Source organism: Gasterosteus aculeatus, chromosome Y (genome assembly GCF_964276395.1).
Source record: "Gasterosteus aculeatus chromosome Y, fGasAcu3.hap1.1, whole genome shotgun sequence".
Taxonomy (NCBI): Eukaryota; Metazoa; Chordata; class Actinopteri; order Perciformes; family Gasterosteidae; genus Gasterosteus; species Gasterosteus aculeatus.
Window position 1 is genome coordinate 9,360,604 of NC_135709.1, and position 23,449 is coordinate 9,384,052.

At 47.0% G+C, this 23,449-nt stretch overlaps 1 protein-coding gene across 2 annotated transcripts in view; it reads right to left on the reverse strand.

Annotated features, from left to right (window-relative positions):
* Positions 1–14,320: 14,320 nt before the first annotated feature.
* LOC120812486 (protein bicaudal D homolog 1-like) overlaps positions 14,321–23,449 on the reverse strand; it is a 31,144-nt gene continuing 22,015 nt past the window's right edge. The window contains exons 4-10 of one of the 2 annotated variants that reach the window (XM_040168530.2): positions 20,194–20,676; positions 19,511–19,903; positions 18,669–19,409; positions 18,225–18,376; positions 17,914–18,124; positions 16,211–16,286; positions 14,321–15,600 (exon numbers count right to left, since the gene is read on the reverse strand). In XM_040168530.2, the coding sequence (XP_040024464.2) occupies positions 16,239–16,286; positions 17,914–18,124; positions 18,225–18,376; positions 18,669–19,409; positions 19,511–19,903; positions 20,194–20,676 (2,028 nt within the window). In that variant the 3' untranslated portion in view covers positions 14,321–15,600; positions 16,211–16,238. Of the gene's footprint in view, positions 15,601–16,210; positions 16,287–17,479; positions 18,125–18,224; positions 18,377–18,668; positions 19,410–19,510; positions 19,904–20,193; positions 20,677–23,449 lie in introns of those variants that run through there. The other variant, XM_040168528.2, reaches the window with a different exon arrangement.

The window sequence follows — 23,449 nt, forward strand, 5'->3', positions numbered from 1 at the left end:
GCCAAACACATGTCTACTATGATGCACCACGTTATTCTTTGCTCCTGTGCAAGTGCATCCTTGCTGTATTTCCCCACATGCTAACTGTATTAGACTGAGTGCATCAACCCGCCCAAAGCCCAATTATAACCTCATTTCAAGCCTCATATACTGTAGCAGAAATTGATGAGATTGTGAAAAAAAAAAAAAATCAGAGAAGGGCATCTTTCCTGTCATGAGAAGCCGGATGTCTAAAAAAATGCTTTTCCTGCCTAAAAGGTCCTACTAACCTCAAGCTCATTTGCATGGCAGTGGCAGATTGTGATCACTATTCAAATGTAACTCATAAATTATGGAAAGACGAGACACACCCCTTTAATCATACTGAGGTTCTTACTGGGGAAAATGTGCGTGTGTGTGTGTGTGAGCACATGTCTCAGGTTTTAATGCTCGACACAGAAGAGATTGGCTGTTGAATGAGACCAGATGCGCTCGTCTACCTTCTCTCTTGTGCCTCCATAATGGACAATTATTAAAGAGTCATGGTTTTCTGCCGGTGAGAACGACAAGGCCTCGTAGAGGTTTACGAGGTTAAACCAACCAGATGAGACCTCTGTCTGCAGCTCATGGAGTGAACATAGACTTATGATGTAGTTTTACTCTCCATTCAACATTTCAGCTCACGGATATACTATTATACAAATAATAGCAACGTATTTATAGCATATCAATGGCTGCCTCGCGAGTATTGTTTTGACCTGGAAACATGATGAACTGCTGAATGAGATGGTAATTCTTTGTGGCCTCAACAAACCCTTTCACATACTAATCCATATTTTATGGTAAAATAAACATATTGCTTATAGTGCAGCAAAAGAAGCTGCAAAAATAACATTCAAAAATGTTTGGCAAACAGCTGACTCTATATACACATCACGCACACAAGCAGCAGCACTAGCAATGTGAAGGAGTCCAATGTTCACACTTTTTTTTTTGTGCCTTTTATTAACTGACAATGGAAATAGTTGGTTCGTTAGCTGCTGAATGCTTCTAAATGCTGCTGTATGTATGTATGTTCACCAGCTGGTCACTAATTTAATGATGAGACTGAATCAAGAGGTAATAGCGTAGTTAAAAAGACAGTCATGCACGGTAGAGCTGAAGGTAACAGCAAAATACGTCCACTAATACTAATTATCTGCTTCACTTTATATTTGAACCATTGTTGGTGAAAGACCAGCTTTAACTTCTGCTTTCTTTTTGTTCTGCATACTTTTATTTTTTCACGCCTGTAGAAAAAATGTTGAATAACTTTTGAAAGCACTATGTGGTGGATATGGTCCATCTGGTTTGTGTGTCTTGTGCAAGATTCCACCAGAAAGAAATATAGACACTTCTTCTTCCTCACGTTCCACCAACTTAAACATGTGCGTCATAAAATGTGTACATCGTGTGCACACGCTGCCTCCATCTACTGCCCGATTCCCCCAGCGCGCTCCCAACTCTGCCTCAGCGTGCAAACATAAGCTTCCAGCATGATCCGAAAACGCGCTCCGTGGCCCGTGTCTAACGAGGGCAGGACCAGTGGGAGACCGTACTCAAGGGCACAGTCATTCCAGGGTGGGAGGAAGAGGGAACACTGTAAATAAAACGCGCTCCGTGGCCCGTGTCTAACGAGGGCAGGACCAGTGGGAGACCGTACTCAAGGACACAGTCATTCCAGGGCGAGGCGCGATCCCCAACCTGAACGGCGGCATCCCTGTTAAGCACTCCGGCGTGAACGTGTGACGAAAGCCAAAAAAGAGAACGAGAGAGAGAGAGAGCTGTGATCACTGTTCAGAGAAAGATGACCACGGCTGGATGGTCTCATCCAGCGCTGGATATCAGAAGGCAAACATTTGGCTACTTGACTGACCCATAAGCAGTTGTGAAACTGAGTTGTTAGAAGAAAACAACAACGACAACAACAGCAGTGTGGGAATAGTGGACTGGGAAGCGAGCAAAGGATCGATTGGTGGAAGTAGATTATGCAATAACACAGGCGGTCCAGTCATGCGCTCCTCCCCCTATTTTCTCTCTTACTTCCTCCCGGTCACCGCTTTTCTTTTCTCTGTCGGCCTGTTGTTGCGTTCTCCATCGCCTTCTTTATCCTTCTTTGACTCCCCTCTAACACCCCCCCACTCCTGTGACCTGCCTGTCTACCTTGGACAACAGCTCACAGCTGCTCCCAAATGTGTCGATCAATAAGCCGTCAGGCCGATCACCACGTCTGACTGGGCCCCAGCAGGCCCCGGTCCACAAATGAACAGCAGTGCTTATCCGTGGCATGCCCTTTCATGATAAGACCGACGCAAACGCTTTTGAAAGGTCTCACAGATGTGAAGTGCAGACACGCGAAAGGGACGTCCTCTTTGTGCGTAAATAAATCCAATAAAATCAGGACGTGACTTAAAAAAGCAATAAAATGCAGTCAAAACCTGTTTATCTCTTTCCATAATTAAGTTTCCATTCTGTGCCATTTTTAGGAGACATGTTTATAGAAATGGCTATTCAAATTTCTCATCAAAAGTAAATGGCTTTCTGAACTTCAGTAGTAGCTCCATCTCCAAAAATAACCCCATGAGAAATCTCTCAATCTGATGCTGACGGTTGTTGTTGCTCGTCTAAATCTGGCAACAACTCTCGCTGTCTACAGAGGAAAAAAAAACAATCAAAGAAGGCCATGGGTAATATTCTAATGCGCCGCATTGAGAGCGAGGCCTTGCAGAGTGCTCGTGGTGGACAGATATGTGGTCAGAAACATGCCGGAGGAGGATTTCTCACTGCTGCGTGTATGCTGAGAGGGTGCAAACTGAAATCCTTGTTACGGGCCTTTATCCACACCGACCGGCTGAGCTCCTCCACCATAAAGCAAATGCCCAATCGTAGCGTAGCAACGGTGACTAGGAGTCATGCACACAGGGCTGCAGTCAAAATATGAAAAAATGGTCCGTGTATCTGTTCTAACCATGTTTAAGGCTCTAATGCTAGCAATAGATTTTAGGAAGTTGTCCAAGAGGGTTCTGTGTTTCATAGTTTCTATGTTAATATTGTCGCTATGACATTTTGAATTCTTGTTTGAAACTTGTGCAACACTTATTGGCCTTGTTTGACAAATGACTTTTCATTTCTAAGTATTAAATGTGCAGAAGATGGGAAGCTGGGATGCTTGGCAACAGCATTGATGAGGTCCGGCGCTTAGCGATGAATCCAACTCATCAAACTCTTGATTAATCCTTTGATCCGCCGCAAATGTCTCTCTGTTCACCTCCTTCCTTTTCGATTCCGGTGTGTTGGAGACGCAGTGAGCCACACAGACTCATTAATGCTGAACCGTTTTGACCTGATGCATTATGGATGGAGGAAATAGAATGCTGAATATAATGCCAATCAAACAGCGTGGGTAAAAAGCTGGTGGCTCAAACGGGATCATTGTTACGTGCTATGAATGAAGCGCTCTGACCGGAGGCCCCGACTGCCCGTATCCTCAGCGCGCAGCAGGAATGCAGGCGAGCCTGCGGCGGAGCTCGCGGCACTAATGACACTAAACATTTCAAATGACACAAACTTCCTGTTTAGGTGAACGTCCTTGCTTCCTCATTTCTGTCGCCGCGCTTGTCAGAAATCTTTCCTTAAGTCGGATCCCTTCGCTCAACACATTTAAACCCGCAGTGAGTCACCTTCCGTGTCTCTGAATTCCCACACACAGCAGCATTTAATCTGACATGTCCCGGTGGAATGAAGCGTCAAACCGTATCAGCATTTGTGGTCCTCCTGCGTCACGGGAGGCTCGGCAGAAAGTTCTCAGAACCCTACTGCCATGTTCACTTCCGTGTGTGGACATTAGTATTCATTGCAATTAGGCTGTTAGCACTCATTCCTCCTTTTAGCTTCTTCTTAGACCTGGGACTTAACCTCTGTTTCTCTTTTCTTTCTCCCCATTCCATTCCATTCCAGGTCATTTAGCTGACGCTTTTATCCAAAGCGACTTATATTACATTACATTCCACTTTGTTCGCTGCTGGAGACGTGTTACAGATCTGCATTTGTACACAAATCCACCGGCGCCGTTGGAGCAGAGCCTCGATGTCGTCACACTGGCTGGCCCCTTCATTTACTGAGGGGAAAACAAATTAACGGGATGTAAAAGATAACCCTGGCGACCGATCCAGACGTCCACGACAACTTTTACAGTGCCAACAAGACACCCCCCCCCCCCCCCCCTAATTAAAACCCCCATCACAGAATTTTTAATCTGAGCCACGAAGGCCTCTCCTCTTCGCTAACTTCTCCGTTTCCATCCTGAGCTCTTGGACGTTGACAGTCACAATCCTGATCCCTGATCCAGGTGCCTGGTAGCTTAAGGCCAACTGGACGGTTGCCTCCATCGCAGCACACAAACAGCAGGATCAAACGCCCGCCACCGCCCACAGGTACGGGATCTCATGGGAGCAGGGAGGGGAGGGGGGGCAACACGAGCACCACAGAAAATGTATTGCTGCAGATAAAGTTAATGGTTTCAAAAGACTTTATAGGGGATATTTAGCCTAACGAGAAAGAACGTCCCGCTTTTTCATTTGTCTGCTAATAAAAAGGTAATTTATGCAGCAATTTATTGTTTTATAATTGAAATGCCATTTTCCTTTGATGCTGTTCGGATCCAAGATAGAGTGCAGTGACCACACGTCCGCGTCTATCATCAAGAGATTGTATTACAGCTCTAATGACAAGGTGACTTTAAATCATAGTTTACAACACCAGCACACAATATACACACACACACACTCAGACGCCCAAACACTATCTTCCATATTTTCCCACAGCTGAGGTGGCCTCTACGTGCATGAGGTGTGTCTGTGTGTTTCAGACGTGAATAGCCTGCAGCTGAGGGGGTTAGCAAACAACGCTTTGAAAAAAAATGAATAGTGCCACCAGCTAATACAGCCTCTACTGCCTAGAGTCCCTGCAGTACGCACACGCACACGCACACACACACACACACACACACGCACACGCACACACACACTCCCAGCCACTGCTGCCACAGTGACAGCGCCCGGCAGAGGATCATCCTGTGGTGGGATCCAGGGTTTCTCTTTTGTGATGTGCGCTCCCCTCTTTGTTAACCATCAGCCTCAGCAGGCGACATGCGTGTGTGTGTGCGTGTGTGTCTGTGCAGCACAGCAAACGCCTTCTCAGTGTCTCTGTGGTCTCGTGCACCACCCGCATTTTCATCTCTGTTAACCCAGCAGCCCCCTGCTCCCCACCCCCCACCCCGGCTGCATTGTGCACTCGATGGGTCGGGTCTCTCTCTGTGACTGACCGGTAAACGGCTCTAAAAAAAGAGGGGAGGCACTAACCTGAGCGGAGGGTCGAGTCCGGTGAGAGAAACGAGGTGGAGTCCAGTGAAGGAATTGAAATCCACTGCTACACTGAAGAGAAAAGATCTCTCTCTCCCTCCCCTGCCCTCCCCTCTCTCTCTCTCTCTCTCTCTCGCTGTGCCGCCCGCACAGTCAGGCTTAGGCTTGTGTTAAACTGCTGGTTGTATCCTTCCTCCTCTCTCTCTCTCTCTCACACACACACACACACAGATGGACCGACCTCCCTCTTGCCTTCTCAGATGCTGTCTGTCTTCTTTCACCGTTTTTCCTCATTCCGTCTCTAAGGCGAAGGGAAGATAATCACATTCCAGCGGAGATGGGGCATATGGCGGGGGGGAGCGGCACACTCCAGCCCCAGAGTAAAGCCCCGTCTGTGTGTGAGTGTGTGTCGCACGGACAATCGGTCCCATTGTGTTTGGGTGAGGGGAGGTTCAGTGACGGAGGGCGGGGGGGAGAAGCCAATGGCCGTACTCATCTGCTGTCCCTGTTGCTGCTGCTGGCTGGAGCAGATAGAGGTGCTGAGCGTGACGCAAAAAAACAACCCCCCTCCATGAAGAGAGGCAGGGGGGAGGGGAGGCGGGGGGGACACACACCCAAAAGACAAGGCATCTGGTGAGACAGATGATGAAGAATTGATGAGTGTGTGTTTATAGAATCTCAGCTGGAGGATGTGCTTTTGAATTCCCTTTTCTCAGGGTTCACAGTGAGTAGCACATCGCAGGTAGTCGGAGAAGTGGAAGTGAAGTCCACCCACTCATTTCCCATGGCAACCAAACAGGGGTTACCATACAAACGGAACCAAATAGGCACATTTGAACACTTGAACACTTTCAAATGTTTGTTAATTTCTGAATTTTACAAAGCTCAAACCACAGGTTAAACTATTTGAAATACAATGCATGAGGCAGTGCAAGTTCCTCCAGATGGCTTCTTATTTGTTTCAAGCACAAAAGCTTCCATGCACGGCAATGACGGTCTGTTTGACAAGAGATTAAATACCTTAATTATCTTAAATATCTTGTGCCATTTCCATGTTCCCCTTAGGATGAACTGTAATAACTTTTGCTCACTTTTCTTAGAGTGCCATCATCTGGACAACAAATTGAATTTGTCCAATACTTATTTTTATGACCAAATACCTTCATAATATGAGAGATTCCCATCACTATCAGCTCAACTTGATGAAATGCTACCATGCTAACTAGACTTAGATGGTGACCATGTAATCGTTACACCCGATAAAGATCGCTTTCAGCGTATTGCCATTGAGAGAGTTGCCATGGTAGCGATATCATTTCTTCGGAAAGCCTCAACTGAGACTCTTTCAGAAGTGTGAACATGGTGAGAAACAGCACTCAGTTGTTACCAAATTGAACCTGTCTGTGAACATGACCTGGGGGCCCCATGAGGGTTACAGTGGCACGCAGAGAGAAGCGTTGCTTTCACAAGTTGTGTGAAGAAACATAATCTCGGTGAAATGTGACGCAGACACAGTTACACAAGGGGCACTGGCCTGAAAAGAGTCTTCATGTCGAGGGTCTTCTCTCCGATTCAGATTGACGCATCATCACGGACTTGACCTCTTTTCCAATTCCATCTCTGTCATTTCACCTATATTTTCATCAAATGTTCTTTTAATCTTTCAACATTAATCCGCCATTTATTAACAAGCTCTTCTAGAAATGATCGTCTTCTCACTTCCCAATTTATAATGTTTTACTGCAGCTTGGAAATTCATGATGGTGCCGGTGATTTTTCATTGTTACCCGGACATTAGTGATTATTAGAACGAAACCCATCCAGACCAGCAGTAACGCAAAGGGACCTGTTCAAAGCAAACACACAAATATTCTCACACATGACCGGATACACACTTGTGAGTCTGTACAGGCCATATTACACGTAATGAGTGTCCCAAAGGCCCAGAGAGTCAATAACTATATCCAGACTTCACCACCAGCAGTGTTTTGTGCGCTGCCTGCATGTCTCTGCAGCGTGTTTAAGCCACATGCAAGATATCACGGGGGAACAGAAATAACTGCATCCTGCAGAGTGCAGAGTTGATGAACTCCGCCGAGGAGTGTTGAAGACAAAGTGTAGTGGGGGGTTCAAGAGGTTAACGAAGAAAAACTTGAGGACGGCATGAATCTAACAACGTGCTGTTGTTTGTTTCTCTGGCTGGAACCAGCAAGGCGGTGTCTTCAAGTCCAAATATGAGAGAATTTCCAAAAATACGGTGTATAAACTGAGGCAACAATAAGCCGTCTCGATCATCAATCAAGTCTGAATCTGCAGAAACTCTCCTCTGTGTCTGTATTCTCTCTTTGCTCCTTATTCTGGGCGTCAGCCCTGTGTGTCCCTGTGCAGCAGAGCGTGCAGCCTGACTACATGCTGTATTAAACCTCTAACCAAAAGTAAGATGTGAGGATGTTACAAGGAACCCTTGAACAGAGTTAGTGTTGCATTTATCCTAATGTACTGTCCCTGTCAGCCTTCCGGCCTAATTGGTGCTAATTCTGTTAAAAAGTTGCATTTATAAAAAGTGAGCCTTTAAAGCTAAAGCTCCAGTAACAATCGCCCGGCGTCAGTTAGGAAAGAAATTTCACCATTGTCTCAAAATGATGCAAAGGAAATAATAGAAATACTAAAACTGGAAGTAGTTTTGATAAGAGCATCCGGCATCTGGGGTGTGGTGAACAGTTTTATATCATGTAAGCAAATAAGGCAATTACTATCTATCTGTCGTATTTATGTCGTATATATATATATATATATATATATATATATATATATATATATATATATATATATATATATATATTGGTATGAGAGACGCACGCTATAAACGCACACGCTGCAATGCTTTTCCAACCACAGATCAATCGGCCGTCACACGCTGTGAACGTCAGCTTGCACATGTGTGCAAGCTCTTCCAAAGTCAAGCGCCCTCCCTCCGGTATCTGGTTAGGATTCACAAGTAATGAAACACATCATGTACGATCGCCGCGTCGAGTTTTGTGCACCTTAATTATTTCGGGGATCAAACTCGTCGTCTTCACACTCTGGTGACCGTTGAGGTGTCACATGCCCCGACGTGCAGACACCCTCATGCCTCTGACGGTGTGGATGTAGTGTGTAGTGATAGACAGAGAGGGAGGATTAATCTGTCACTTCAGTGCATTCGCATTAAATGGACCCGCTCAGGCTTGTTAACTGTTGAAGGTGCGATATAATTATACATTTCACTATAATTTAAACTTGTTTATCAAATCAAACTTGAAGTTAAGAGGAGAAGAGAATCATAACTGACAATGAATTCTATTATTTTCAGACAATTATTGCGTTAATTAGAAATGTTCTGGGCAGTGGGTCGTTCATATACACAGATACAATCTACCGTATGATTATTTCTGAAATCATTTCTTTTAGTTTCATGGAGAGCGTTGTCAGACCATCAAGCAAATCAGCAGGAGAACATTAAACCAGAACCAGTCAAGCAAGTTATAAAAAATGACACTATATATACTTTTACACACACAATTCAGGGTTATGTCTATCTCTTTTTATCATTTCTGTATTGGATTTAATAAATTAACTTTAGTTTAACATGTATTTCCTGATGGGGGTGTAGTCAGTTGTGTTGGTGCCGCCTTGATTCTCGCTTTCATGTCTCAACGAGTTAATGGATGATTCTATAAGGAGATACTAATCAACCAATTCTCACCACCTCGCTTATTATTCCTGTATATCTGCACATCACTGTCAATACATCTGAACCCTCTAATATTTCTCAGCTATACGTCAGTAGCAGTGGAAACAAATTCTGTTGGCTTTAATACTAATCCCTGTGCATTGCAAGTGGCCATTTTCAATTTAAGTAAGCCGGCTATGAAGCGCGAAACAACATAATATAATTGCATACATCTGTTTCTGTCCTTTTTCTCCCTTATGCCTCACCACCTTCCTCCCACTCACCACACACAGGCCACCGTGCACTTTTTGTACCTTTTTTTCTAACTACCTTTGTACCGTTTTGTACCTTCCTAATACTGCAGCTGGCATTTCCGTCTCCCCTCTCACACGTCCACCTACTCTGACTCCCTCCCTCCCTGCCCTGCTAAGAGAGGAGAGCAGCATGGCTCGGGGCCATTACCCATCACATCTTAATAAGCAGAGAACCACAGGCCTCCCGCATGCACGCACGCACGCACGCACGCACGCACGCACGCACGCACACACACACACACACACACACACACACACACACACATTAATTAATTAATTAATTAATTAATTAAAAAGCACGTCGCTTAAAATGCGTGCACACATGCTTGTTCACCAGCACACACACACACGTTGCATTTTGAGCCCTGGCCGTTTTTATTGACAAACTAGGTGCACAGGCCTAATCTCCATCCCTACAGCAGCAGGGCACATCTGTCACCAGGGTAAAACATAACAACCCCCCCAGCACCCGCATCCAATGAACAACCCACCTTTGGATTGGTTCCCACATATAGCCTGGCAGACATGCACAGACACACAACGAGACGACCGTGCTGTCAAATGAAAATCAACCTGCCAAAAAAGTGAACGCTGACTGCAGTCGGTGGATACAGATTTCTAGACACCAAATGGATTAAACGATTAGTTTACCATCTCAGCACAGGAGACGGTTGGTTGCTTTCATTATCCACCTTATCTTCCTCATCTCTCCTCACAGTAAACACACAGAAGAAATCCCGCTGTAACCCACCCTGTGTTCGCAATAACACCCGAGGGTGATTAGTGAGATCGATACGTACTTTATTATTTTCATGTTTTGGGGTGCATCAGTGACGTGTGTGTTGGTATGTGTGCACAGTACACACGTGATCAATTGCACACTGTTACCTCGGCCAGCACGCTGCCTGATTTCCTGATTTGCAGGACTACAAGACCCTGAACCGCTTCCCAGAACTGCTGGAAGGACCCTTTGAAGGGTAAAATAAAAAAAGGCTTATCCAAACATATGAAAGCATAGACACTGATAGGGACAAGTTGTGTTCCTGGTACTTGTGACCCCGTCTCCCACGTTGAAACAATGAGCACGGTGAAAGGACCCGGGCCTGCCGGTGGTCCCAGCCTTTTCTTTCCTGACCATGAGAATGAGAGCAGAATGCCTCGGAGTGTTTCCTCTCGTCTGCTATTAAATAAGGAGCGACTCCGACAATACACAGCACCCCGAGAAAGGCGCTTGGTTGAGGGGCCGCAGTGTTACAGCACACACAAAATCACACATCCATTGCCTTACTCTGCTTCTGCTTCTCAACACACACACACACACACACACACACACAAACGTAGTTGGCTAACGCGCCATCAGAGATGTTGCCAAAAGGCCAGATTGGTTAGAAGGGGGTCTTCTTGGTTAGAGGGGGGGGAAACGGTTCCCAGGCCTCGGAGAACAAAACTTTCTCTTTTTTTTCTCCAGCCGGGTGGATTTAAATGCTCGCTCACACAGCAGCAGGCCGGTCCACATGGAGACCGAAGCTGCGCCTCAGCGATTTCACTCCAAGTATGCTCCCGCTGCCTGGCGAGTAATACTGAAACACATGCATTGACTAAACACTGACCGATTAAGCTAATTAAAGAATATTAATACACACAAATACTGCGAAGGGAGGGGAGTATTTTGGGTCATTTTCAACATTTTTATAATTTACAACAGCAACGCATCAGTGTAAAATAATCGTATGAGGAAAAGCAGCCGGATGAGATGATAACTTGGGAAAGTGGATCCTGCTCACTGCTAGAGAATATAGAGATGAATTAAATGCCTGCCAAACAAGAATGACAGAACAGCAGCGATATATATATATATACACAGTCAACTGAAGACAGTGTTCATCCCCACTGCGTCGTCCGGCCTATAATCATCACCTACCGGAGGCGAGGTATTTCAGACAGCACCTCCGGAATCCGGCGGCCAGGTATTCCATGCGCCGTCCGAGCCGGTGGCCTTTAGAGACCAAACCAGTGTGAGCAGGCGACGGGCCGAATGTAACGACGACTGCGCCTCAGGACAGGAGGCCGCTCTGAGACCTGCTACACTGCTGCTGCTGCTGGATGTAAGAACAGCGGCGCAGAGGAAGGCGCGTCACCCGACCACACTAACACTTCTGTGTCTTGTCCTTCCTCTCACGGATGGGAAGCCCGTCATTTCGCAAAGGTGTGACAGAAATGTTGGGTAACACATTGCCCCACGTCCTGCTCTCTGTGAAGATACTTCCCCAAAGTCCTTCTCGGTCCAATGGTCCATGACCAGATTTCTCCGCGCTCGTACTGAGCGTGAGAAGTACAGTAGCTCTCTGAGAAGAGCCTTATGGGCTAACAATGACAGTCAGGGAGGGGGGAAATGGGGGGGGGGGATACACACTGCAGTCAGGAAGCTGTTGCACCGGCTGGAAACACAGCGGATATTTTGGCTTCTTTTGGTTTACCGCATTGTGATAGAAGCCAGTAAACACTGACAGTGTTGACCGAGCCGATAAAACATTATGCATTAGTGTCCATGTTTCATGGACAATCCGAAAATAAACTGATGGATGTGTTTTCCTATTGATTTAGAGTTAAAAAACATCATGGCCGGTTATTGTGTAAGTGGATGGTTGGTTTGTTGCAAAGGGGCACATGACTCTGCGTGGGACGGTGCGTTCAAAGGTCCTCCTGCCCACTGGGGGAAACATGTGTGAGCCTGTACCTCCACCTACTGGAGCAAATGGAGCACACCCGACTTGATCCTAGACTATTTTTGTTTGTTGGTTTTCCTCGTAAAATAAACAAGTCTCTGAGTTTTCTGTAAGCAAGCGGCACATTTAATCATCATAATGTCGCACTGACAGAGCTGGCCCGGCGTGTTCTGTACCTTTAACCTTGACAAAAGGGAAGTTTCACTTAAAACACTTTGTAGTTGTACAGAACTAAACCGTTGAAAGCTGAACTTCACAATGTAATATTTTTTGGTTGCCACTGTTGGCCGGTAACCCCAACACATCGATAACCACTGCATCTTCTTACACAGGAGCACCTCCGTGTTCTATTAATATGGTAGTATAGGTTTATAGTCAGTGCTGTAGTGGTAAAATTAGAGGTGGGTAAACTCTGAAACACAAAGCGTTGCGACTCTGTAAGGCTGTCCTGGCTATATTGCATTATGTTAAATGTTAAATTTAAGAAAAAGTATGTCAACACAACACAACAACAACACAACAACACAATTGCAGATTAAGAAATATCTACATACGGAGTCTCCTTTTTACAGTAGTGCCCAGAGGGCCTCCTTGTCCTCCACGTCAGGTCCTGCCTTGCACAGAGGAGCCATGAACCCCAGAACGCGTGTTCTGGGGTTCATGGCTCCTCTGTGCTTCTCTTCTCTCTATTGGACCTGGTGTTTCTCCTCTCCCTGTGCTCTCTGCATCATTGCCTGTCCTATCACTGCCTGAAAAAATATGTTGAATTAAGAGTTAACCAGTTAAGCGGCCTGTCAATTACACTGACAACATAAGTTAAAGGAATATACAGCATGTTTTTTTTTCACATTGAGAACTGACTTGTTTTCTAATCTACGCATCATCAGGCGTTTCTCTTGTCCTTTTACCGTGCACGACCAGCAAACACAGAGCGCGCGACTACTACCCCCCTCGCTCCCCCCACCCCAACCCCCCCCCCCCCCCCGTCGGTCGTTCCGCCCGCAACGACTACTACACCTCCTGAGAAGAAGGAGAACGACTAGAGACAGGAGAGGCCCTCAGGGCGAGACAGGCTCGGGATCGCCTTTCAGAGGTGGTATGTAAACAAGGGATATGCTGTAGGTGTGTGTGTGTCACAGTCTGGCCATTTTTACGCTTTCCCAACGATTAAAAACAAAAAATCCAGAACCCTGAGTCACCAGCAGCCCAGTTAAAGACCCCACAATCCGTAGTAATCCTTTTAACTAATGCTCTTACTGCACATGTGCGAGAACGGGGACATTCCCACAAGGGGTCACTTTGAAAATACAAGTACGTAATGTCAGAGTAGAGTGAAATAAATGGCGTTAATGGTATTAAGGCGCGTGGGGGGGGTTGTAATAGTTTGTCAAGTCGCTTGCGTGGTGTCCCGCATTCCTCAGGTGAACTCACCTGCTTCCTGCGGCTCCGCGGCGTCCAGACTCTGTGTCTTCTTGCGAAAAGCGACCCTGTTGAAGCCGTCCATTCTGCCACGAGCCCTCGGGCCCCGCGAGGCATCGAGGTGCGCGAAGGTGAAACGCAGCTCGGAGGCCACCGGAACTAAGCGACCATCGAGGAAACGCGGCGGCCTCCTTGCTGCTTCGGGGGGCGAAAAAATGCGCGGCTCAATGAGTAACCGCATGTGAACAGATGTACACATGTGTCGATTGACTGCGAAGCTGCGGAAACTTCTCTCTGAGCAAAGTCACCTTGGTGGGCGGGGGATCTCCAAAAGCCCCCCCCCCCCCCCCTCTCCTCCACACACACACACACACACACACACACACACACACACACACCTCTGCTGATTTCAAAAACAGCTCTGAACCGATGTTCAGTGTGAATGCATGGATACAGAGTGAATTTTGGTGTAGATTAAAATACAAAACAAAAGGTCTCATACAAATCGAAGGACAGGTCTTTTATTTAGTAATAGTAATCGTAATAGTAATCAATTTTAAATGGTCTTAAATGGAGGAGAAACTGTAGTACAGCTGTTGTTCTTTTTAGACCTTTCATTTCTTTCACTGGATTAGTCTTTCCGTCTACTGCTCTATTGTGCAAACAAGAGGTCACCAATGGGCCGGCGTGCGTTCATAAGCTACTTCTGAACCAAACATATTTGCATCACTCCAGAGTTGCAAAGAGAAAAAAACGAGCACTCATTCATTGTTGATCGAACAAAAAGGCTTTTATCTGTCATTCCAACACTATACTGACTATGTGGTTTCAGTTTATCCATTTTATATCCATCAGGTATTCAGTATTTAAGTATTCAGTGCAGTAAGGAGAATAACAACATCAAAGACATTTAAAAGAGTGTACAGAGACTGAGAAATGATACAATTATGCCACAAACTCACACATATTACATCCATCGGTGATACTTTCTAAATCAGACCATTCCGCGATGTTGTTGGGAACAGTGTTTCAAAAAGAAACAATCTCGATTGCGTCTCTGCGACACCCGCGCGCTTCTTGTGAGCTTGCTGGTTAGTTCATGGTGGCAGAAATGGTTGAAAGATATAATATCAATCTACGACCGGAATTTACATATTGCTATAATGCAAAGTGCATAATTGTGCTTGGACTGAACTGCATACTGTTTTGAAGGAAGTATAGGTGGGGGACAGCTGAGCAGGGAGGAGAAACGTGTAGCCTGGGATGTAGAAAATGTAAATCCTGCCACCTTCAATACGAGTCGATGGGGGTGATGATAAACGTTTTTTGGGAGTCGTAACCAATACAGTGAAAGAGTTAAAGCTTTATGGGGAGAATACAGTGTTGACATGACAGTGACAGTAACCGGTGAAGAGGTTCACCTTTGGGGAACCGTCGGCTTTTAATTAATGTTGAAAAGATTCAGGTCAGTTCACTTACTTAAACCTGTGCAATTCAAGAGGAAAAAACAAACAAAAACAACCCAGGCCCTGATCTCAAACACTCGGTTTCTCATCTACCTCCGTCTCTGAAGAGACCTGAGCTCCATGACGGACGCAACCACGTCGCTAGAGTCGGCTTTAAAGGTTAATACAAATAATAGGAGGTATAAAATAGTCTTTATTTGCACAAATCTCACAATCTCAGTATAAAAAAAGCCCAACCAACCTATAGGAAAGACTAGTACCGTAAGAAAGGTAGTTGAAATCCACCGATCATCACCACCACCACCACAAGAAACAATATTTATGTAATAAAATAACCCAAGTCCAAGAAGCACCTTGTCTGACCCGCTAGTTTGAAGGACATTTTATTCAAGGAACCCCCATCCATAGTGTCTCCGTCTCTGCGTGACTCCTTCTGGCCAGAGTCTGGCCTGCAGCAGCGAGGTCAGGTGCCGGGGGGGCCGCGGTTGCTGGGCCGGACCGCTACGAGGGACGCAGGGGGAGAGGAGACTACTGCTACCGGACAGGACTGTGCCGTGTCGCTGGAGTTCTGCCAACAATTTAGGACTGTAAGAACGCAGAGAGACAAGAGAGGAGGGGGAATGAGACACGGGAACAGTTGTTGGAAGAACGAGGTGGCAGCAAACCGAGAAACAAAGAGAAATGCAGCATGTGTGATGAGGGCAAAACAGCTGGCGGCGGTTTTTATTAAAGGGAAAAGTTCAACTTTTTTGGTGAAACACTTAGTTGCTTTCTTTGCCCCCCCAACCCAAAATATTTCCCCAAAAGGTGAAACTTATTCCTTTAAAACCACAAGGAAACAAGGAACGAACAAAAGGTTGGCTGAGCAGCAACGCTAAAACCAAGAAATGGCCTTAGATCTTTACATGCTACAACTACACACTAAGTTTAATATCATGGTTGATTTTTGAAGTGAGAATTGTGACTAAATATATCCAGTTAAAAAAGGTATAGAACCCTACCATGCAAAACTCCACATCCTATTCATAAATAATTAACGGAGAGAGTTCGGGACATCCATCTTCTAGATATTCAACAGAAGACGTGCGCGCTGAATAGAATGTGAACGCCGTGTTTGTGATGGCGTGTGGCGGGTGGACGGACACGTGGACGGATGTCGATGAGCCCACTTCTGGCAGGTTGTGCGGCTGGTTACCTGCGGGCTAGGGAGGCTCTCCCTCGTCTTAGTTGTGGGGAGAGTGACGGTACTGAGGCAGCAGGCTGCTGACAATCTACAAGAAACTGATAAATTAGACAAATGCACAGAGTGGGGACACTCCGGGTTAGACAACGGAAGACAACACAGGGGAAGGTCTTGTCGGGGGGGACGTTTACACATGATCATCCTCATTTGGTTTCTCTCATGCTGTGGAAATCAAGTGTTTCACAACGTCAACGAGAGAGCGCCTGACATTCACGGGACACGGCTGCATAGTTTGAAGGTCACTAAACTGGTTTGACTCATTTGATGACGTTGAAAGGACCAGCTTGCAAGACACACAAATATGGACATATTTACACACACACACACACACACACACACACACACACACACACACACACACACACTCACGCACACTTGAAAATCCAATATCATATTGATTAGTACACAAAAAGGAGAGAACAAAAATAATCCAGTACAGCTGAACTCCACAACACCTGCTAGTCAATTATATTCATGAACTCCACCAGTCATGTTTGTCTGTTGCACTTAAACGTTGTTTATATGGCGTTGTGTTATCTTAAAATGTTGTAAATTAACTATTCGCTTTTGCTATGCACTCAATGATTATCTGAGGTAGGACAAAGGATTGATGGAGAGAGAGAGAGAGTTAAACAGCATTTGACAGCAAAGAATAGAAATATACTCAAACGCTGTCATCAGGTGTATCGAGAAATAGTTTCTACCCTTGTGCTCTTCATCTTGGATAGTATAAATGGGCCAGGTGGGGTGGGGGGGGGGGGTGTGTGGACAAAGTGAAATGCGCGGGTTGAGACACAGAGAGGAGGTCTGACTTGTTTCCACATCACTCAGGACACCAAGTAGCACACTTCAACCTTCTCTGATGCTTTTTGACATGACGTTAGGTGTGACAAATAGACATGCAATAAAACTTTTGAGAAAATGTAATTTACAACACACAGGAGTTTAGGGAATAGAGCAGTTAAATGACATTTAAATAAATGTAAAATATAAAATATTATAACACATTATTAATAGAGTCTGCCACAGGGGGGCGCTGCGAGTCACGCTGCACTGAAGTGAGGGGCTGCAGCCGTTTGGTGGGAGTTGGTTTAAACTAGCCGCTATTCAGACGCCGAGAGGGAAGCCTGTCACATTCCTAAAGTTCATTAGAAAAAAGCATCCACGGTCCGACCTTAAGGATACGAAAAGGGCTGAGTGGTGATTTGCCGATGGAGCGAGTGTCGCCGCATATTCAAACCACGGACATGTGAAAACCAGGGACCCCCCTCCCCTTCGTGTCCCATACAATCCAGGGGCTTCTGCGAGCTGCGTGCATGGTGGATTTTGCCGCTGCGTGTGGGGGGATGTTGCCGCGGTCACCGCCTCCGTCGAACGTGAGGAGACACTGAGCCGGGGCCACCGACGCTGTGGGACGGGGACGGTCGCCCTATGTCTCGTCTCGAATAAATGAGCCGTCTGAACTCTAAGGTCAACCGCTCGGGGTCGGCCATGTCGGGCTTGGGGTCCGAAGTCCACGCGGACATGGCCGGACAGGCGGTTAGTTCTACAGAGGGAGGACTACTCGGGGTCTGGGAGAGGTGGGTGGTGATGATGGAGGGGCTGTGTACCCTGATGGGACTGGAGGGAGCCGTGAAGGCGCCTCTGCCACTTACTTTGGGCGGGCTGCTCTTAATCTTGGGCACTTTGGCGCCCCGGCCGCGGTGGATCTGCTCGTGGTCAAACTCCAGGTCCTCCAGCCGTTGGGTCAGCGCCAGCTTCTGCTGAATGGCCATGCGCAGGAGGGAGTTCAACGTCTTCTTCTCATCCTCTGCTGCCGCCAGCTGCCTCTGCATCTCGTCCAGCTGTGTGACGTACTCGTCACATCTACACAGAGAGAGAGACACATAGGGAGGAAACACAGATTCAGTCTGTGTGTCAAATTCTCCCTTTAGCACCCGAGAGGCGTTAATACTTCCCCTCTCACCTGGTGGCGAACATTGCCCTGAGAGACGAGAAGGTGGCGGCATCTTCTTTGAGAGCCTTCAGCTCGTTCCTCAGCTTCATCATGGTCTCCGTCACCATCATCTTTTCATTCTCGTACTTGCTCTTCAAATTAGCCAGTGCCCCCTCTGCTGTCTGCAGGAGGCCAGTGTAACATTTTAGTTAGAGCAAAGTTCTACTCGACACCGGGTGTGAAATAATTAATCAGGATTCATTCTTAAAAAGGGTTGAGACACAGAGAAGGAACAGAGTTGAAAGTTGCTGCTCTGCCTCTCAGTCTCTGGTTTGTAGATTCATAAGCAGGATGATTTAGGACACAACACATTTACTACCTCCCTTACGATGAGTCGCTAGAACACTGCTGGAGAAAAACAGTGGAGATATTCTGAAAAACACAACGTCAAGTAAGATTTTCTCTTTTCCTCACCTGTTTGTTGGCCTTCAGCACCAGCCTGAGCGTGGCTATCTGCTCTCTCTTGGTGCTGAGCAAGGACTTCAGTTTGAGGATCTCCTCCAAGCACATCTCCTTGTCCTTGTCCAGCATGGGCGCCAGCTCCCTGGCCGCCGCCCTCTGCCTGGACAACTGCAGCGCGCGGTCCACAGCCCTCTGCAGGTGCTTGATCTGGTCCCTGATGATGGCGTTCAGGTTGTAGATGTTCATGGGCTCCTTCCGCAGGTCCCCTCCAGCCTCGGAGGGCACCGGAGACGGGCAAGGAGAGGCGGCGATGGCCGGGGAGCCCGCCGGGTTGCGGGCGGGGCTGCCGTGACAGGAGTCCACCACGTGGGCCGTCGTCTCATTGTGACGGGCGGAGTCCACGGGACTGCGCGGGGGATCGGAGGAGCACGCCGCCGATGCTGCGGCCAGGCGGCGAGCCAGGCGAGGCGTGAGCAGCGCCCGGTGGTCCTCGGGGCCCTTCGGGCTGCCGCCGCGCGTCATGCGGCTCTGGCGGTAGTAGTCCAGCATGACGCGGTTGGGGGTCTCGTTGTTGCACAGACACACGTGGTGGTAGAGCTGCGCCAGTTCCTCGCTGAAGGTCACCAGCTCGTCCTGTGCGGCGTTCAGCAGGCCCTGGCCCTCCGCGGCCGCGCTGGCGGCCGCTCGCAGCTCGGCCTCAAGGTTGGTCACCCTGACCCTGCTCTCGCGGTAGCAACGCTCCAGATGCGTCACCTGCTTGGGAGAAATGCGTTGAGCTCAGTATCGTAAGGTTGACGTTGCTATTCATGGAGTAATAAAAACCCTTAAAAAACCTGTGCGCTATAATGACAAACCTGTTCATTCAATGCCGGGACCCTGTCGTCACCGTGGCTGTCCCCCTGCCCCTCCACAGCCGTGTTGTACTTCTCCTTTAGGGCCTTGAGTTCGGCTTTCAGGTCGATCACCTCCGTCACGGCCACCTTGTACTTGCACTCCAGGATCTCGAGGCCGTGGATGTCGGGATCGTGGTGGCCGTTGGCCGGCGGTGAGAAGGAACGGCCGTCAGGCTTCTTGCTGTCCCGCGGGTCGGCGAGCTCTTTGTCCCCGTTGAGGCTTTTCATGCCGTTGACGTGCTCCATGAGGCGATGGACCCGCTCGTTCTGCTCGGTCAGGGCGCCCTGCGTGTGCTGCAGTTGGGTTTGCGACTCCTGCAGGTTCATGAGCAGCGCCGACTTCTCGCGCTCCACCTGCGGGGCCGCAGGCACACGAGAGGGAAGAATGTACAGCCGGGTGTCTGATACAAGTTCATAAAACCAAAGTACTGATGGGCCTGTCATGAGTGTGTTTTGCACTCAGTTGAAATGATATACATAACTGAATTAAGTTTTGGGGTTAACGTCGGGAGCAGCTTTAAAGACCCTGAAATTGTCCAGACAGTAACTCGACACTGACGACGCTGATCATGAAATGAATATTCAGTGACACGGAAGAACAAAGCCAACACGGCTGGTTTTACTGAGGTTAGTTAGTTAGTTACCTGCAGCAGCTGCTGTTTGAGTTTCTGCATCTCGGACAGGTTGAGCTCACTGAACAAGTCCGGCACGGGGTGCAGGCCTTCTCCTTTCCGATTCCCCGGTCGGTAGTCCCCATTCATCTTACCCGATCCGGTGCCCGTGTGAACGTGGTCATTCCGCCGGTTGGTGTCCTCATTGTTGCCGTTGGCGGCGGGAACGGCGCTGCCGTTGGTCTCCTCTGGGAACTTGAGGCCCTTAACACCGGTGACGGTGAGCGCCAGATGGGCGCCCGCTCCGTAGACGCTGTCGCTCAGGCTGAGGTGGTGGGCCAGTTCCTTCCTCAGATTGTTCTTCTGCTCACGCTCACTCTTCAGGGCGTCTAAGGCCTCCTCCAACTGACCCTCAGAGATGTCCTTCAGACGCAATGCGTCTTCCAGCTGACTGTTGAGCTGAACAGTCTCCTCCTCCAGCACCTTGATTTCGTGTTTTAGTCCCTCATACTCCACCTGAGGAGCAGCAGGAACAGGAGAGAAACAGTAGGATGCATTTAATTGAAATACTTGATTGCCGTATACGTTCTAAAGCATCATGAGGACACTTTCATAGACGCAACGGGACGCAAGGAAGATGTGAGTGCACGCAAATAGCAGCAAAGGACATTAAACATATTTAAAGGGAAAAACACTTAATTAAAGTCAGACAACTTAAACCAAACATGTAACTTCTTTTGACACAGTACTCTGTGACAACGTGGTATTTTGATTTATCGTGGTTTTGCTCAATATTCAATCTAAACACAAGCCAGATGATGTGGTAAAAAATACTTGTTATTATACACTTTCGCTTTCATTTCATTAGACGTCATCTTTCCTGTAAAATCAGCACACACACACACGTCAAACAACCCACAGACACTGTGTGACTGTGTGGAACTGGACAGCGGATACTGCAGCACCTCAAGGTGAATAAAGGATGAGCAACGAGATGAGAGCCCTGTTTGACTCAGTGCCTCCTGGAAATAAAAACGCAGAGGGGACCACGTTCGAAGGTGGTTTTGGAAACTGAGCGCTGATAATCAAAAGTTATTTCCATGGGCTTAGTTGGGGGTTCGCTGTCTTGTCTTGATTTAAGAGTTAGGTAAGGGGGGAAGCAGGATCTGCCAAGCAGGCAGACACGAGTCTGACAGGATGGGGAGTCAGTTTATGTCCTGGCTGAGGAATGTAAGGTCTGCGGGTCAACTAGAAGATTTACCAGCCAAAGGGGGGTTAGAGACACACCAACACTATTCAACATACACACTCTGTTCACGATGTTTACGTTAAGTCAGGAGTCTGGACATTGGATGTGACCGGATCTTAGATGCGGGAGGTGGAAGGTCCTCCTCTACGCCAGTTTAGGGCCAATAGAAATATTTCCTTCTCTGTCTTTCAAGGGTTATAAAACATGATGTTCTTGCTGATGTTAGTTAGTTGTTCTTCCGGCCTGTGTGCTGCCTGAACTGCTCCTGCCTTTGCAAACGCAGCGCTGATACTTGACCTGTGATCTGACAAATAAATTTTCCAGAACGAGAGAAGTTATTCGGCTGAATTTTTGATAACCCCGACCAGGCTCCAAATCTTGAACACGTATTCTTACAATTTGGTGACCCCGACGTGATTTGCTGACCTGGACAAAGAAAGACGGGGACGTCCGTTTTCCGGACCGAGCTGAAAGGACCGGCGGCGTGGTTCAGCATTGACAACAGGCGCGCAAAACAGAATCAGGTGAGCAGACAACCTTTTGTTCTAAATGAATAAAATGTCTGTGATTGGATACTTCTAAAAAGATTTGTTGTCAACTGCAGAATTCGTCTCTGTCCATTGACTGAATAAGGTCGTTATAAGACCATTAAATTTAAAACTAAATTTGAAAATTTTCTGTTGATCACATGTAAAGTATAAGCACATACTCACACTGAATTCAACGTTAGGGAAAGTGAATAAGTGTCCATAGGTTTAGGGATTTAGGTAAAAATATATATACTCTTAGTCGGTAGAAAGTTGCAATCCGTGTGGTACGTAGATACCTCTGGTAACTGCAGTCCCACGTTTGCATGCAGTGGACTGGCAGTTTAGAATAGTGTAGGGGTTTAGGTTTAGGGACTTAGGTAAATATATGAAGAGTTCAAAAAGGAATGACGGGGCTCACTTGAGTTCCCTGAGGTCGACTCTTAGTCTGTAGAAATCCAAGTTGCAATCCGTGTGGTACGTAGATACCTCTGGTAACTGCAGTCCCACGTTTGCATGCAGTGGACTGGCAGTTTAGAACAGTGTAGGGGTTTAAGGTTTAGGTTTAGGGACTTAGGTAAATATATGAAGAGTTTAAAAAGGAATGACGGGGCTCACTTGAGTTCCCTGAGGTCGACTCTTAGTCTGTAGAAATCCAAGTTGCAATCCGTGTGGTACGTAGATACCTCTGGTGACTGGGGTCCCACGTTTGCATGTCGTGGGCTGGCAGTTTAGAATAGAGCAGGGATTTATGTTAATCTTAGTCTGTAGAAATCCAAGTTGCAATCCGTGTGGTACGTAGATACCTCTGGTCCTGCAGTCCTACTCGTGTGATTCTTGGACTGGCAGGTTAGAATATTAGATGAAGAAATAAGGACACAGGGAAAGATTTGTTGTTTTTCATACTGGGAAATGTGTGGGTGGTTGGTGTAACTCCTGGTGTTTTACCGAACCTGGAAGCTGGGCGTATCAGGACTTGAAAAAGGACTGAGAATCCGACAGTGAAAAGTGTTTGACCGGATTACACATCTGTGGGGATATGTATTAAAGGGTAAAAGGGAAAATCATAGTTAAATGATGGTGGTATAAATACGAGAGAAATAAAACAACACGAGTGAACTGGTGTTGGTGGTGTGTCCTTTCTCTTGTGTTCAAAAACCACGTGTGAATAAATAAATAACCTGTGATGAAAATGGAGGAAACCATAACGATATGGGAGAGGTGTAAAGAAGGCACTCTGGGTTTCGCCCTATTTAAGACTTATAAGAGACATATGGATAAAACCCTAGAAAAAGATAGGAAATGTGTAACAAAAAAATATGTGAAGTGGGTGGCACAGATGCAGGAAAGAGGAATGTTTGGAAGGGAGACAGATTCTCAACCAACAGGCGAGCAGCTGCAGGACCATCTTAGGATGGCGAGAAGAGGAAAAGACCAAGCGCATGCGCTCCTTGCCGTTAAGGGGAGATTTTGTGGAAAAGAGAAGAAAAGTGCAGAAAAGGCAGATGAGTTC